Genomic DNA, 17,026 nt, shown 5'->3' on the forward strand with positions numbered 1-17,026 from the left:
TGTGTGTGTGTGTGTGTGTGTCACACCCGGCAATGCACAGGGGTCACTCCTGGCACTGAACTCAGGAATTACTCCTGGCGGTGCTCAGGGATGCTGGGAATCGAACCCAGGTCAGCCTCGTGCAAGGCCAACGCCCTCCCCGCTGTGCTATTGCTCCAGCCCCCCCCTCCGTGCTTTGCTTCTTATTTCCTACCCTCCCCCTCCCCCCCCCCCCCCCCCCCCCCCCCCCCCCCGTAGTAACACACAGGCAGGGCATTTTCTCATACAGTTCCTTTATTCTCAGGAAACCGTGTCATTATCCAATTGTTCCCCAAACATAACAGAGATTGTATACTGCCCCCTCCCCCTCCCACCTCCGGGGCGTGCCAGGGGGGCTCTGGCTCTGGCTGACTTCTCTGGGCTTGTGGAACCCCCTTGCGAGGAAAGTGGGTCTGTGGTGGGTGGGACTCCCCCACTCCCTAGGCGTTGGAATTGAGGAATTGTGTCTCTCCAGGCAGGGATCCCAGTAAGACACTCATGTTGCCCACGGCCATGTTGGGGGCACCCGCGGGAGGTGGGGTGTGCTCAGAGCTGTCCCCCGGGTCATGGGAATGGGGAGGACTCAGTCCCGGGGCCTCGTCCAAAATAGCCACAAAGTCCAGCTGAGTGTTGTCAAGGTCCAGAGAGTCCAAGGGGTTACAAACTTGTCCTTCCGGAGGGGGGTACAGCGCAGGGCCTGCCCCCGGCCTGCCCACCTCCGGATGGCCACAGCTGGGGTTGGTGCCCCCCGCCTTCAGGGGACCATAACAGGGGGGCAGCGGGGGCAGGAGTCGGGGCGGGGGCGCAGCCCTGTGGGAAGCCTTGTTTGTTCCCGCTGCGAAATTTTCCTGGCAGGCTGCAGGGGCGGGGTAGGCGCCCGCCTTGGGATTGGGCAAGCCGGGGGCAAAGCCAGGTCCGTAGGTGGCCCCTGGGGCCTTGGCGGGGCTGGGGCTAGCCTGGGAACCCCCCAGGAACTTGGGGTTCTGGTAGAGAGGCTCCTGGGCTGAGGGGTCTCCCCGGCCCCCGCCCTGCCACAGCAGCTCCTGCTGAGACTGGACGTAGCTGCACACGAGCTGGGCCTTGAGCTGGCCCGTGGACTGGCCGGGACACTCGAACTCCAGCCCGGGCCTGGGCTCGGACGGAAGATACTCAGGAGGGGGCTGGGGGTAGGGGCCTGACGGGGGGTACTGCGGAGGGGGCGGCTGGGGGTAGTGGGACAGTAGAGGCGGTGGGTGCGGGGCGCCCTCCCCCGGATGGGCGTTGAGGCAGGGTGCCAGGGCCGTGGCGTCGGCGCCCGCCGGACATCCCTGTTCGGGCTTGACCTGCACCTGTCCGTAGTGTTCCAGGCGGGGACACTGGCTGTAGGCACCTGTGGCAGCCTTGGGGCCCGGGTACAGCCCGGGGTGGGGGGGAAAGTCACCCCACGTTTCTGGGGGGGCGTCCGGATAGGGGAGCGGCTGGGGGCAGGGGCTGGGGCCATAGTTGGGGGGTGGGCCGGGCCCCACGGGCGGGGCACTGGGACCCCTAGCTGCATAAGGCTCGGCCGCTGCTCCCTCGGGCCCCCGGTATCCCAGGGGGTCAGCGGGCGGGAAGTCCACGTAGGGGTTCAGGCTCCCCATCATCGAGGCCGCTGGCTCCTCCCGCAGCCCTCGGCCGTCCATGGCGACACTCTCAGAGATGCTGGGGGGCTGTGGCGAGTAGACCGCGGTCGGGAGTTGGGGGTCAAAATTCCGTCCCCCCGCTGCCATGGTAGGGGTGGTGTGGACACACCCCAAGCTCTTGAACCGCTGGACTCGGGCAGGGGCGGGGCGGTCGGCAGCCCGGGCTGGGTCGCTGGCCCTCCGGGTGACCCCCATGTTGGGGTTGTACCCTGGGTACTCGGCGCGGCTCCTCCAGGGAGGGGCGGGGAGACCCCCCATCCGATCCAGGCTGGGCACCCCGGTGGGCGGGGTCCCGCCTCCCCTGGCGGACGCGTAGCGAGCCCGGAGCAGGTAGTGCTGGGCAGGGGTGAAGCCAGGCAGAGAGGAGAGCCCGTTCTCTGTCGGGGAGCCCGGCGGGAAAGGGGAGGCCAAGGACGAACGGCGGCTAACGGTGTAGGCAGAGCTGACGCTGCTGGAGCTGCTGTTGCGGCGGTCCAGGGAGGCCGGGGGGCCCAGCCGGCGGGACCCGGGCGTGCCTGAAGGGAACGGGAGAAAAGGCGGCTGGTCAGGGGCACCCGGATCTCCCCCCTGCCTCCCCCAGGGGTTCTAGATTGTTCTAGATTGGTTCCAGACGGTTGCTCTGAAACGCAGGAGCGGGCTCCTGGCGGCTGACAAGCGGGCTCCTGGCGGCTGACAACTCAGGTCTGTCCCCCCACCCCCACCCCCAGGCCCTTTCTGTCTCTGGGTGAACCGTGCGCTGTGGAGGGGTGCAGGCTGCGCGTTGCCCCGCCCTAAGAGGACAGTGTCACACGGCCAGTTTCCTGGGGGATGGACAGGACAGCAGCTTTTTGAGAAACGGGGGGCTTTTCCTAGGCAGACACAGGATGGCGTCCTGCGGCCTCAGGGAAGGTCCAGAACTCAGCCCAGCGCCCCCCGCCCCACCCAGCTCTCACCCGTGTGGGTCAGACTGGGCAGTTTGAGACCCCGGGGCCCCACTGGCCGGAGTTGGTGGAGCTGGTCCAGCCTGAGGTTCTCCAGGCGGCGAAGCGTGGACAGTCCGTTGCCAGCCATGCACGGCCCCTCGTCCAGGCTGGACAGGTCCTCTGTGCTGCCCCCCGCGTTCCCGGCCATTTCCACTCCACTGTCCGTGTTGGCGGCGCTGCCCGCCGGGGAGTGGTCACTGCTGCAGGAAGACTGGGCTCCGGGGCTGGGCTGTGGCTTCTGTGGGAAGATGAGGGCAGAGGCTGGCGTGGTCCCCTTCCCGCTGGAGCCTGTGTGCCAACAGCTGCCAGGGCTGAGGGGAGGCTGACGGGTGTACGGACCGACCGGGGCAGCCAACAGGGGCACAGGTGCCCGTCCCCAACCCCTGCTGAATTTGGTCTTTGTTTTGGGGGCACACCCGGTGGTGCTCAGGGGTAACTTCCTGGCCCTGCGCTCAGGAATCACTCCTGATGGGCTTGGGGGGACCAAATGGGATGCCGGAGATCGAAGCAGGGTCCGATGCACGCCAGCCAAGCGCCCTGCCCTCTGTTCTGTCACTCCAGCTCCGCTCCTGCTGTGTTCTGCCACTTTAGGCTTTAGCTCCGTTTGTGATTGGGCGCATCGGGGACTGAACCTAGGAACCCATGTTCTTGCGCATGTAAGACATGAGGTATCCCACTGAGCCACACCCTTGACCCTAATCAGCAATATCGTTGGGCTCATGGGGCTGGAGTGATAGCACAGCGGGGAGGGCGTTTGCCTTGCATGCGGCCGACCCGGGTTCGATTCCCAGCATCCCATATGATCCCCTGAGCACCGCCAGGGGTAATTCCTGAGTGCAGAGCCAGGAGTAACCCCTGTGCATCGCCTGTTGTGACCCAAAATCTATCTATCTAGATATCTATCTATCTATCTATCTATCTATCTATCTATCTATCTATCTATCTATCTATATCGTTGTGCTCAGGGACTATCCAGCAGTGCTGCAAACACCCTACCCACTGTACTATCCTGCCCCTTCAGGCAGAGCTTTGACTCAGCCTCTGAGCTGTCTCCTTGACCCTAAAGGCAAGGTCTTTTAAGTTTTGTGGGTTTTTTTTTTCTTTTTGGGTCACACCCGGCACTGCACAGGGGTCACTCCTGGCTCATGCACTCAGGAATCATTCCTGGCGGTGCTCAGGGGACCATATGGGATGCTGGGAATCGAACCCGGGTCAGCCACGTGCAAGGCAAACGCCCTACCCTCGGTGCTATCGCTCCAGCCCCAGTCTTCTACGCTTTGTTTGTTTGTTTTCGAGTCACACGTGGGGAAGCTCAGGGCTTATTGCCAGCTCTGTACTCAGGAATCACTCCTGGTGGTGTTCAGAGGGGGACCGTATGGGATTCTGGTGATCAAACCTACGTCAGCTGCATGCAAGGCAGGCACCTTACCCGCTGTATTACCTCTCTGGCCCCTGATTTTCCTCTTCTGAAAGTGAAGAGGATATGTTTTTTTTTTTTCTCATGTTGTGAGTACGGGCTGGAGCAATATAGCACAGTGGGTAGGGTGTTTGCCTTGCACACGACTGACCTGGGTTCGATTCCTCCACCCCTGTCGGAGAGCCCGGCAAGCAAGCTACCGAGAGTAGCACGGTAGCACCCACACGGCAGAGCATGGCAAGCTCCCCGTGGCGTATCTGATACGCCAAAACCAGTAACAACAAGTCTCACAATGGAGACGTCACTGGTGCCCGCTCGAGCAAGTCGATGAATAACGGGACGACAGTGACAGTGATGCTACAGTTGTGAGTACATGAAATTATGCCTGTAGATGCCGTATTGTAATCTGCACATAAGTTTGCACAACCAGTGACCGCAGAACCCATCATTATGCTAAGATTTCTTAGTTTGGGGGCAGCTCCAGGTGCAGCACTGGGTTGGGACACTGGGGAGGAAGGAGCAGAGAGGGGGGCTGGAATCCAGGGGCGAGGGGGTCTCACCATGGCCCCCTCCGGCACCGTCAGTCTGCTCTCCTCCCGAACAGAGCCTCCGTCGCGCTCCCTCTTGGGTTCCACCGTGGGCAGGGACGGTGCCCGCGGCAGGGGACCGTCTCCTCGGTGCCGCTTGGTCACGTGGGCGTCAGGCCCGTGCACGGTCTTGACGTGTTTGCGCAGCGAGCTGGGGTCCGTGTAGCGCTTGGTGCAGCCGGGGAGCTTGCACACGTAGGGCTTCTGTCGAGGGAGGGGGGTCAGGGACAGAGGCCAGAGTGGGGGCGGGGCTCAAGGAGCAGCAGGGCACCGAGGGGGCACGGGGGTGTCACACAGCACGCAGGGAAGCAGGGAGGGGGGGCGCCGGAGCAAGAGACATGAGGGTCAAGGGGAAGGTCAGGAACCCGCCAGCCCAGGCTGGGGACGACCCTCGGGGCTGGGCCCCCAGACAGGCAGGGGCGAGTGGGCACGGGCTCCGCCGCCTGCGGGGGGTCTGTTCTGTATTTCACTTTCCACGCGCAGCAGTGCCCAGGGCTGCCCCTGGCCTGTGACCAGGAGACCTTGTGATGCTGGGGATGGAACCTGCGTCTCCTGTGTGCAAAGTGTGAGCAGGACCCTTCGAGCCGCCCCCCGGCCTCAGGGCCGCGCTCCTTCTCTGTCTATCTGTCTGTCTGTCTCTGTGTCTCTCTGTGTGTCTGTCTCTGACTGTTTCTGTCTGTCTGTCTCTCTGTCTGTCCCTCTTTGTCTGTCTTTGTCTCTCTGTCTCTGTCTCTCTGTCTCTGTGTCTGTCTGTCTGTCTCTGTGTCTGTCTCTGACGGTTCCTATCTGTCTGTCTCTCTGTCTCTATCTGTCTGTCTCTCTTTGTCTCTGTGTCTGTCTCTGACTCTCTCTCTGTGTCTGTCTCTGTCTCTGTCTCTCTGTCTCTGTGTCTGTCTGTCTTTGACTCTGTCTGTCTCTCAGTCTCTGACTCTCTGTCTGTCTGTCTCTCTCTCTGTCTCTGTCTTTGTCTCTCTGTCTCTGTCTGTCTCTCTGTCTGTCTCTATGTCTATCTGTCTCTGACTGTCTCTGTCTGTCTGTCTGTCTCTGTATCTGACTCTGTCTGTCTCTGTCTCTGTCTCTCTCTCTGTCTCTGTCTCTCTCCCCCTCTGACTCTCATTCCTCACAACATTCTGCCTGGTACTTGGCACCACACCAGCAGTGCTCGTGGGCCACCAGGGCTACCCCTGGAGGTACTGGGGGTCCAAGCAGGGGATTGAACTCAGGGCTGCAGGTCAGGCGTGTGCTCTGACCCTGGACTATCTCTCCAGGCTCTCAAGAAGTTCCTTGTGTGGCGCAGGGAGGGGTGGGGGTGGGCTAGACTTAGTGGTGCCCGGTGGCCGTTCCTGTCTCTGTGCTCAGAAGTGATCCCTGGCAGTGCTCAAGGGGCCAAACGCGGTGCCCAGGATTCAAACCAGGGCCAGTGGGCTTTGAGGGAGGGCTTCGGGGGAGGGGCTCTGGCCCGTCACCTCGTTGGAGTGGGTCCGGTTCTGGTGCTTGGCTCGGTCGCTGGCGTTGCTGAAGGCTTTGCTGCAGCCCTCGTGCTCGCACATGTACGGCTTCTCCCCCGTGTGTGACCGCAGGTGTGTCTTCAGGTTTTCCAGGCGGGAGTATGACTTCCGGCAGCCCTCAAACTGGAGGACACGGTGGGGGAGTGTCACAGACTAGTTCTGACCGCGCGGTAGGGACGCGCGCCAGGGACGGCAGCTGGAGGCGAGAGTGTGCTGGGGCCTCAGGGGAATTCTCCAAACTGGGGACAAGGACGGGCAAGCGCTGGAGGAACAGAAGTAGCTGGGGACCCTTGGCCTGCAGGGACAGGAGGGGGGAGCGGCCACCCTCTCCTGTGTCCACACCCCTTCCCGATCCTCCGGGCTGTCAGGGCTCGCCCAGCTCAGCCCAGTCTGTCCACGCGGGCCTTTGGTGCCCCCCAAAACGTTCCCATTGCTGGATACCTTCTTTTTTGATTTTTTTTTTTTGGTTTTTAGGTCACATCCACAGTGCTCAGGGGTGAGTCCTGGCTCTGTGCTCAGAAGTGACCCTTGGCAGTACCTGGGGGACCCTGCGTGGTATGGGGGTAGCACCAGGGTTGACCACATGTAAGGCAAAGCCCTAAATCCCCGCCCTGTATTTTAAAAATCAAAGGAAACGAGGCTGGCGTGATAATAGCGAACTTGCCTTGCATGCAGCTGACCCAAGTCCTATCCCCCCTGGCACCCGGCACGGTTCCCTGAGCCCCAACAGGAGTGACCCCTGAGTGCTGGGCCAGGAGTAAGCCCTGAGCACCAGTGGGTGCGGACCAAAACCAAAACCCCCTTCTCCCCACGCCCCAGCCCCTCAAAACAAGCAATTAAAGAAAACATTTGCTTTTAGGCCCCAGAAAAAGTTCTAATACACCATATCCATAGGTTCTTCTTGATGCAACATAGTCATAAAATGCAGTTATTTTTTCTTTTGCTTTTTGGGTGACACCCGGCGATGCACAGGGGTTACTCCTGGCTCTGCACTCAGGAATTACCCCTGGCGGTGCTCAGGGGGCCCTATGGGATGCTGGGAATCGAACCCGGGTCGGCCACCTGCAAGGCAAACACCCTCCCCACTGTGTTATCGCTCCAGCCCCGCAGTTTTTTATTTTTTCACTGTGTGCACGTACAGAGCAGGAAGCAGGGAAGGGAACCACGGGCCAGGATGGGCCGGGGGTGGGATGTAGGGGGCGGGGACCCCCCAGTTCCGGACGCCAGGTCTCACCGTGCACTTGTGTGGCTTTTCCCCCGTGTGTCTGCGCATGTGGACCACCAGCATGTACTGGGCTTTGAAGGGCCGCAGCTCCCGCGAGCAGCCGCCCCAGTGACACACGAACTCCTTCCGCTCGCCGTGGATGTGTTCGCTGTTGATGTGCTGAGGAAGGAGATTCCGGGGCTCTCCGAGGCTCCCGCCAGACCCAGAACAGACCTTCCCTGGCCGCCGGCATCCCCTGGACCTGCGGCATACCCGCCCTCCCCCCCTGAACAGACCCTCCTTCCTTCTCCACCCGGTTTCCCACAGTCACGCCTTTCTACCCCAAGCCTCTGCCCTCAGCGCCCCGGTCCGGCCCTGGTGCTGTGCCGGGCAGGTTCCGGTTACCCCCTGGGGCTCACGTGCACCAGCTGCTCCTGGGAGTCGAACTCCTGGCTGCAGCCGTCCCAGCGGCAGTCCGTCTCGTACACCGACTCGGGCTCGGGCTTCTCCTCTCGCTCCAGCTCCTCACGCCCATCCAACACCCCCAGCAGCGGGTCCTGGGGCGGGCAGGACCAGCGTCCATCCGTGATCTCCCCCATGCTGCGTGTTCCCGGGTGGAGGCCGCATCCCCCCCTCTGCCCCCCGCCCCCCATCACTTACCTGTGTGCCTGTGGAGGTGGGACTGGACAGGCCCCCCTCCAGGGCCTCCTCCGGGCACTTGCTCACCAGCATGTCCAGCTCAGACTTCAGCTTCCCCCAGGAAAGAGGTGAGCGGGGTGACGGGAGAAGTAGGAGGAAGACGGAACCCGGGGAGGCCCCCCCCGCCCCAGCCCTGGAAGCCCCCCCAAACAGCCGGGAACCCTGGTTTGAGAAGGGATTTCCTTGCCCTCCTGCCCCACGGATGGGATGGGCAAAAGTGGGAGCCTTTGGGAGGGGCTGATTCAGCCCCCAGGAGAGCCCCCCTGTATCCGGACCGGCTTACTTTCCTGGGGCGAAAGCATCGGCCTCCCCGTCCACCTATGACACCCGCCCCACCTCGGGCTTCGGGAAGTGAGAGGGCGAGGCATGAGGTGTCTCACCTGGCAAGTTGGGAGGGGTCCCCGGGCCTGGGCGTGTGGCATCATGCCACCCTGGGTGGGGTCATGGGGGCCACAGGACTGGACCCCGAAGGAAGGCGAAGTCCCCTTTTGGTGGTTCATCTGGGGTGGGAATCCCAGGGATGGGCTGAGGTGGAGGAAGGGAGGAAGGCGGTTACTTGGACCAGTCGGACCTCAGGGAGGGTTTCTCCCGGTGTGGGCCGAGGTGGGGTGGAGCCAGGGACCTAGGAGGACAGGGACACCTTTGAGAGCATCAAGTTCAGAGAGGGTCAGTGACTTGAGTGGAAGTGAGGCTAATTTGAATGGGGCATGGGAGGGTCTTTGGGGGGCCCCCTAACCCACGGGGGGGTGCAGTTTGCACCTCATGGTGCCGATGGAGAGGTGACCGTAGGATCCCCCTGGAGATGCACAGCGCGAGTTGATGAAGGCTACGAGGGAGCTGGGTGATGTGCGGATAACGGTCTGCAGGTCCAGGCTGGTGTCAGACAGAGGAGAGATGGACAGTGCCCGCTTCTTGGTCAGTTTGACTGCGCTCCGGGGGGGAGGGAAGAGGGGGGCTGGGGCAGGAAACAGGGAAGAGGAGGATGATGTTAAAGGCCCTGTCTCTTGGGGCTGGAGCGATAGCACAGCGGGGAGGGCGTTTGCCTTGCACGCAGCCGACCCGGGTTCGATTCCCAGCATCCCATAGGGTCCCCTGAGCACCGCCAGGAGTAATTCCTGAGTGCATGAGTCAGGAGTAACCCCTGTGCATTGCCAGGTGTGACCCAAAAAGCAAAAATAAATAAATAAATAAATAAATAAATAAATAAATAAATAAAGGGCCTGTCTCTCGCCACACCCAACCTGATGCTCCCGGGACACGACCCTGCTCTGCCCGCTCTCAAACCCTGTGACCTCGGAATCAAGCCCTAGCCCTCACCCCCATTTCTAAGCAGTTCCCCCTGGCCCCTGCTGAGACTCACCCTCCCCTCCACAGCTGTTCGCCTCTCTGGCTGGCCCGTAGCTGTGGGGGCCAGGCATGAGGTTGGCCTGGTGGCAGAAGGGCAGAGCGGAGAGTCCTAGGAGAGAGAGACAGCTGGGATGGGGGATGGGACGGGAGTGGAAGACACAAGCTCGGAAAGCCCAGGCAAGGCCTCAGCCCAGAGCGCCCGCAGGACCTAGGCTCTCTGGGCCTCTCCAGCGTGGGACACTGGCGTCCGTGGACGGCCGAGGGGGCAAGATCTGCCCGTCCTCGAGTCCGAGGGCTGGGAATAGGCACTGACCTTCTGTCCCCATGGTGGGGACTCCCTGGTTGGGGAGGGGGCGGAGGCAGCAGGACTCGCCATAGCCACTGACTGGTGGTGGGGTCATCGAGTTGAACATGGCGTTGCAGAGGCGGGTGTGGGGGCACTGCAGGAGGGGAAGCAGGTCTCCGTGTTACCACAAGGGAGGCACAAGGCACAGAAACCTGGGGCAGCGCCCGCCCCGGGCCCGAGGCCCTTGAAGACATCTACCGGGAGGCACCAAGTTCAGAGTCAGAATTGACTCAGCCAGGGAGGGGAGGAGAGATGTACGAGAGAGGCAGTTGTGGGAGAGGAGTAAGATGAGTGTGATCTCTGCTTGAATGGGTTTTGTGTGCGCATGTGCCCGTGTGTGTGTGTGTGTGTGTGTGTGTGTGTGTGAGAGAGAGAGAGAGAGAGAGAGAGAGAGAGAGAGAGAGAGAGAGAGAGAGAGAGAGTTTTGTGGACAAATTGTGCTAAAAGAACTTCAGTTGAGGGGCTGGAGCAATAGCACAGCAGGGAGGGTGTTTGCCTTGTACGCAGGCGACCCGGGTTCGATTCCCAGCATCCGATAGGGTCCCCTGAGCACCACCAGGAGTAATTCCTGAGTGCAGAGCCAGGAGTGACCCCTGTGCATTGCCACGTGTGACCCAAAAAGCAAAAACAAAACAAAACAAAAAACTTCAGTTGAGAGCCAGAGTGACAGTACAGTGCTACAGTGTATAGGGTGTTTGCCTTGAATGCAGTTGACCCGGGGTTGATTCCCAGCATCCCCTATGGTCCCCCAGCACCGCCAGGAGTAATTGCTGAGTGCAGAGCCAGGAGGAACCCCTGAGCACTGCTGTGTGTTGCCCAAGCCCCCCACCCCCTAACATTTTTTTCAATAGATTTTGGCGGGGCCCACCCTGTGGTACTCAGGGCTACTCCTGTTCTGTGCTCGGGTGTGAGGACAGCTCCGGGCACTGCTCAGGGACCGTGGGAGATGGAATCCTGGCCCCTACAGGCAAAAGTGCGCCCAGCCCATGGAGCCGTTGCTCCGGATTTCCTATCACAGACCTTCCGCTGCCTGCGCTAGCCTCAGCCCGGCTTGGAGGGCTGCGATGGCGCAGTCCCGGGTCTCTGCAGCCGGGCTTCACCCCTTCCTTTCCCTCCCGGGTGCTTGTCCCGAGCTAGCCGGCTGGACAATACCCCTAGTGTCCAGCAGAGGGAGCCCTCGCCACGGCTCAGAGGGGCCGGGGAAGCCAGAGAGAGCCAGGAGGAGCAGCCCTTGTCTCTCTCAATCTCTCTCTATCTCTCTTCTCTCTGTCTCTGTCTCCTCTCTTCCCTCTCTGTCTTCTCCTTCTCCCTCCCTCTTTCTCCCTCCCTCCTTCTCTCTCCCTCCCCCTTCTCTTTCTCTCCCTCCCTCTCTCTCTCCCTTTCTCTCTCTCCCTGCCCCCCTCTCTCTTTCCCTCTCTAAGTTCAAAAAAAAAAACCAGTGTCGCAGGGGATAGGGTTTCTGGGCAGTCTCCCCGGTCTGTCCGACACAAAGAGTGGAAGCTGACTTTTTCCCGCGGTGGGGTGGGAGATGGGAACCCACCTAACCCCTCTGCCCCGCTTGGCGGGGACCGGGGCAGGGGCTGCGGGGGAAACGCAGCCCCGGGAGGCAGCAGCAAAAACAAAGTCCCGCTGCCCGTCGAGCCGCGGCGAGGCCCGAGAGGTGCGGCGGTCCGCCGGGCTCGCACTCCAGCGCGCGCTCCGGCCCGGGTTTTGCGGGCACCCGGGGCCGAGGGTGGGGCGGGGCGGGGTGGGGTGGAGAAGGACCGGGAGCGGACCGGCCGGCGCGGTGGGTGATCCCGGGATGCTGGGATTTAGGGTGAGGGCGGGGTAAAACGGGGAGCGGAGCCCGGACCCCATGACCCAGCCCGAGCCCCGCAGCCGGGGCCGCTCCTGTCTGTCTTAACTCCTCCTCTCTCAGAGGAGATCCGGATCCCGCATCCAAGACCTCCCAGCACGACCTTGGCACGAGCGTGTGTGTGTGCGTGTGTGTGTGTGTGTGTGTGTGTGTGTGTGTGTGTGTGTGGTGGGGCGGGCACAGCTGGCTGGCAGCTGGATAGGGGGGACACTTCTCCCGCCTCCTCCTTCTATGACTCATCCAGGAGAAGGAGGCGGGGGCTCTCAAACGACCCCCCCAGCAACCCCTCCTTCTCCCCCCTCCAAAAAAAAAAGAACCCCCACTACAGAGAATCCCCCCCAAACGTGCCTACTCAGGCCTCCTCCACGTCCCCCTGTCCAGCCTCGGGGCAGCCGCGCTGGAACTGGGGCGACATCCCTCCTCGCCCGCGCGTGCCCCGGCCCACCCACGTCTCCCTTTCACACTCGCGCAAGGAAAATTTCGCCCAACTTTTCCAGCCTCCCGTCGAGGTTTTTTTTTCTTTTTCTTTTTTCTTTCCTGGGGTGTGGAGGGAAGCGCAGGATGGGGCCCGGGCGCGCGCGAAGGCTCCCCGGCAGGAGCCCTGAATCATCCCCTGTGTCTCCCTCTTTTCCAGAGTCCCCCCCAGCCCGCCCCGCCTCGCACCCCCGCTCCCCAACTCCCAGGAGCCGGCCCCGCCCCCCGCCGCCCCGCCTTCCCCGCCCCCGAGCCTCCCCGGCCCACCCAAGTCGCCGCCGCAGGCTCCGGCTGCAGACGGCTCCGCGGCCCCCGCCCGCCCCGCAGCCCGGCCGCGCCGCCGCGGCCCGGGGCGGGGGGGGGGGAGGCGGCGCGCGCCCCTCCCGCCGCCGCGCGCCCCCCCCCCGCGGGGGTCTCCGGGCGCGGGGTGCGCGGGACCGCGGAGGGCTCGGGCACCCGGGTCCCGGGATCCCCCCCGCCGGCCTCCCAAGGGTTAACCCCTCCAGACCCCCGGGAACCCCTTAGTGACGTCAAGGGCGGGGTCTGCGCCTCCCGGTAGGGGATGCCGGAGAGATAAGGAACCGGGGTGTTGGGGGGGTCCTCTGGACCCCGCCCCCCTCGGGAAAACCTCCCCCGTTCCGAACCTTTCCGGCTCCCCGGGGAACTCGGCCCCCCTGCTCCATCTGCCCGGCCGCGAGGCCCGTTCTCGGCAGACCCCACCTCTAGCCCCCTCGGACCCCCAGCTCCCGTCTATAGGATCCCCTTTCCCTAATCCTGTCCCCGGAGCTAGGTGCCCAGGGCGGATTGTTTCGGGGTCACGGGGCTTGAAAGAGGCTTCAGAGCGCGGCCCAAGGGCAGGCAGGGTGGTCCGAGGCAGAGGAGGGGCCCCGGTCCCCAGCGCCCGTGTGGGAGGGGGCCGTCGGGGACGCACGGGCAGCCAGTGGCCGGTGGTCCCGCCCAGTCCCAGGAGGGGTCTCCCCGCCGATGGCCCCAGCTGCCCCGGTGGTCTCGAGGTCAGAGGGTCAAGACAAGGTCTCCTCTGCTCCTCCTTAGCACCCCGCGTCCGGCCCTTCGGATCAGGGGTCCGAGTTCTCTGGGGGAGTCTTTCTAGGGCCTGGAACAGAGTTTCTCCCAGTCGCTTCCCAGCTCAGCCACGCTCCACGCGCCCCCACCCCCACGCATGCTCCCGAAAGGGGTTTGCTAGAGGACAGGTCGGGGGTTCGAGCCGGCCCCCACGCCTCCCCGTTCCTGTCGCCGCGCGCGCACACACACACACGCACACACACACACCCTCCCAGCCCACCTAGGGCTCCCCCGGCTGTCCCCTCCTTCCAGAAACACTGACGTCTTCCAGCCGGCGCCCGGGGACGCACCTGGAGTTCCCTCTCCACCGCGCAGTCCTCCAGGCTAGCCGGCCCTCCAGCCTCTTCATCCCCAACTCACGAACGCGAGAGGTTTCTAAAACATGCGAGAGGCGGAGACAAAGAGGTCCGCGGACGCCCGAAACTCCCAGACTGTCAGAAGAAGAAGAAAGAAGGAAAATACAGAGCGAGGGAGAACCCCAGTGCGCACACTCTCCCAACTTTCTGCTCTGTACCCCAGGCTCGACCACCCCCTTTTGCCCTCGGCGGCCCAGGTTTCCCCGTGGGCCGGGTTCCGAAGTTCCTCGTCCACGGATCGGGCATCCACCTACCCCCCCGCCCCCTCCCCCACGCTCCCAGGTGGTCCCCCGCCGGCCCCCCCGTCTCACCTCGGTCTGGGCGCTGGGCTCGGGATGCGCGGTCCAGGGCAGGAGTCTGGGCTGGGGGGTGTGCGGTGGGGAAGGGGGGGCGGACAGGGCGACAGCAGCGCAGCCTCAGTGCCACCCCCACCCCCCCTAACCTGGCCCCCAGCCCTCCCGCCGGCCCAGCCCGCCGGGCCGCGAGCCGGGACCACCCGCGAGAAGCGCAAAACTTTTTTTTTCTCTTTTGCAAAAACTTTTTCTCGCTCGCGCCGCTGGCGCGCCGCCGCTCCTCCCGCTCTCCCCTTACCTCCCTCCTATTACCCTCCCTCCCGCCGATCTGAAGGATGAGGCGGGTAGCTGGGAGCGAGAGAGAGGGGGTGCCGGGCTTATTGCACCCCCAGGACCCCCAGGATCCTCCCCCTCCCTTGAGGGACCCTATACTGCCTAGCACACTCCCCCCCCCCCCCCCCCCCGCCCCGACCGAACACGCTGCTGCTGGTGGGGACTAAAACCCGGCATGGATCCTGGGACCGGCGGCCCAAGAAGAGACCCTGAACCAGGGCCAGAAAAAACAGATTGAGAAATATACGGGGGTGGGGGCCGACAAGGTTCTTCCCGGAAAGACAATAGCAGAGGTAGGGTGGTCTGCTTCCGTGGGTGCCCAGCATTCCGCCACCCTGGAGCTGATCTGATCCTTTTTTTTTTTTTTAAGCCTTCTCACCCTTTGGAAGGAACTTGAAGGGTTCGGACGGGGCTTGGTGGACACAGGCTTGGGGTCGAGCTGGGCTTGGGGACCCTGGGTGGAAGCTGAAGGCGTCTATGGAGCCTAGGCCCAAGGGGGGGCAGAGGCGGGGACGCTGGGCGCAGGACACCGTGCACGCAGGGTAACCTAGGATCCCGCCCGAGTGCTCCGCGAGAACCCCCCTAGCTCGGTCTCCGAGCCTGGAGACCGCGGCCACCTCCGCACCTCTGCGCTGCCCGCTCTTTCTGCTCGCCAAGGCCGCCTGCGCCCTCTGCTGGCCTTCCGGGCAATGACAGCGCCTTCCAGTCTGACGGCGGGCGGAGGGCACCAAAGCCCACTGGCACCCCTTTAAGCCCAACTGGGTACCTGAGAGGAGGATCTTAGGAGCCCAGGGGGACGGAGGGCAGAGAAACGCGGTCGTCCACTGACAGGAGAGGACCGTGCATTGGTGCGCGAATGCAAGGGAAGGGGCAGCTGACCTTTCTCTCTTTCTTTTTTTGCTTTTTGCCTTTTGGATCACACCCAGCGATGCTCAGAGGTTACTCCTGGCTCTGCACTCAGGAATCACTCCTGGCGGTGCTCAGGGATGCTGGGAATCGAACCCGGGTCAGCCGCGTGCAAGGCAAACGCCCTACCCACTGTGCTATCGCTCCAGCCCCTGACCTTTCTTTCTAATAAAAAAAAGGGGGGGCTAAAGGCATGGTGGGGGAGAGACTCTTCTCTGGGCTCCTTCTTCCCGGAGCTCCTGCAGTCTGAGCTAGCTGCTCACCAGGCGAGCTTGTCCCCGCAGGTCCCCAGGAAAGATGACAGGAGAGCCCTACAAATGTGGGACGTAACTGGGGGGGGGGGACAGACATGGCGCCTCCTCCAGATGGCTTTGCCGAAGACTTCAGTTATGCTTGGGGGGTCAGAAAGGCTGGTCATCGGTCACCAGAGAGGGGCTTGGACGCCTTTCCCAGGGCTGCTCTTTTCCTGAACTGTGTCCTCCCCAGCCTGCTCTCTCCATCAGGGGTCCTCACACTTGTCGGTTTCAAGAACCCTTCAGAGGGCCGAAGAAGCAGCACAGGGCTTAAGGTGCCCACCTTGCACACCACTGACCCAGGTTTGCTCCTCAGCACAGCACCTGGCCCTCCAAGCCCCCGCAGAAGTGACCCCAGAGCACAGAGCCCGGAGTCAGCCCTGAGCACCCCGGGGCGTGTGCTCCCTCACACCTCCAAAGGGGAACCCTGGACACGCTTAAATAATGCGGCGTCTGTTCGTGTGCGTGTGCGTGTGCGTGGGGTGCCAGGGATTGACCTAGGGCCTCCCACATGCAAGGCAAGTGCTCTCCCAGCTCCACGCTGACCCTTATAAGCTTTTGTTTATGTGACTTCTTGCAAGTTACCATATTAGAAATTGAAACTGGAAAGAGTTTACAAGCACAAGCGCACTCCTTACGAACAGCGACGGCGGGCAGATGACATAACCGCACAGACTCTTGACTGTGCGCTTTTGAGACCAGCAGGAGCAGCACCGGCCAGGGATGTGGCACTCCGGCCGGGCATGCACTTCCCGAGTGTGAGCCCCGGCTCTGATGCCAGGCACGCAGGCTGGAGCAGACGCAAATAAGGGCCTAGTGTTCTGGGAGGGATCTGACCTCCCGGGGGTCCCAGGCCAGGCTTTGAGGGTCTCCAGAGCCCTCACGCCAGCCCTTCTTCAGGATTCACACATGGATTTTCCTCCTCATTTTTTTTTTTTTTATTAGGAAAGTATAAACGTTTGTCTTCCTCATGGGTCCTGCCCTCAGGGAAAACCAAGGAACGTCTCAAGCTCCCCTTTCTGGGGCTGTAAATACCTACTTTTTGCGTATCCTGAGAGGGCCCTCCGGACCCTCCCTTAAAACCACGGCAGGGCCTGGAGACAGCTCAAAGTTCCCCATAATCCATGCTTTGCAGGTGGGGGGGACTGAGATTCCATACCCAGCACCCCACGGTCCCCTGAGCACTGAGCCAGGAGTATCCCTCAAGCACTGCTGAGTGTGACCCCCCCCTCCAATCAAAACCAACCCACGGGCCAAACAACCACAAACAACCACAACTACGTGGTGACACACCTCCACCACCATCTCCCCCCCAGCCTGTGTCAGGGTCCCAGCCTGCAGGGGGCCTGTAGTAGCGCTTCCTCTACCCCACTTGAGAACCTTCCATTCAAAGCTTCTTCTCTTTGCCTCCTCCTCCCTCCCCCCACCCCTGCCGTCTCCTCCGGCCCCTTGGGTCGCACGCTTTTGGGGAGACTGCCACACACTCCCCATGGTCCCCCACACCAACCAGCAGTCGGTGAGAGATGGGAGAAGAGCGTGCCCACTCGGGTCCCCTGCAGCCAGCCCCCTTGGGGAGCCGGCTGGATGGCACACATCGGGAAATTGATGCCGCTCATCCCCACCCCCTGCCAGGGACACCCCGACTGGAACTCGTCGCTCGCTCCCCCTGCCCCGGGGCCTCCTG

General features: G+C 62.7%; 1 protein-coding gene across 2 annotated transcripts; it reads right to left on the bottom strand.

Annotated features, from left to right (window-relative positions):
* Positions 1-370: 370 nt before the first annotated feature.
* GLI1 (GLI family zinc finger 1) lies at positions 371-14,078 on the bottom strand. Of its 2 annotated transcripts, none has more exons than XM_055127600.1 (13): positions 13,829-14,078; positions 13,452-13,536; positions 9,717-9,843; positions 9,417-9,512; positions 8,816-9,011; positions 8,437-8,581; positions 8,018-8,107; positions 7,777-7,914; positions 7,388-7,537; positions 6,112-6,276; positions 4,619-4,849; positions 2,612-2,879; positions 371-2,194 (listed from the first exon to the last, which is right to left on the bottom strand). In XM_055127600.1, exons 3-13 carry the CDS (start codon positions 9,814-9,816, stop codon positions 459-461), a joined length of 3,315 nt encoding a protein of 1,104 aa, XP_054983575.1. In that variant the 5' UTR covers positions 9,817-9,843; positions 13,452-13,536; positions 13,829-14,078; the 3' UTR covers positions 371-458. The 2 variants fall into 2 exon arrangements, with proteins under 2 accessions (XP_054983575.1, XP_004601693.2); XM_004601636.2 differs by having other exon boundaries at positions 13,452-13,592.
* Between the last annotated feature and the right edge of the window lie 2,948 nt (positions 14,079-17,026).

The sequence above is a fragment of the Sorex araneus genome, chromosome 2 (genome assembly GCF_027595985.1).
Source record: "Sorex araneus isolate mSorAra2 chromosome 2, mSorAra2.pri, whole genome shotgun sequence".
NCBI lineage: Eukaryota > Metazoa > Chordata > Mammalia > Eulipotyphla > Soricidae > Sorex > Sorex araneus.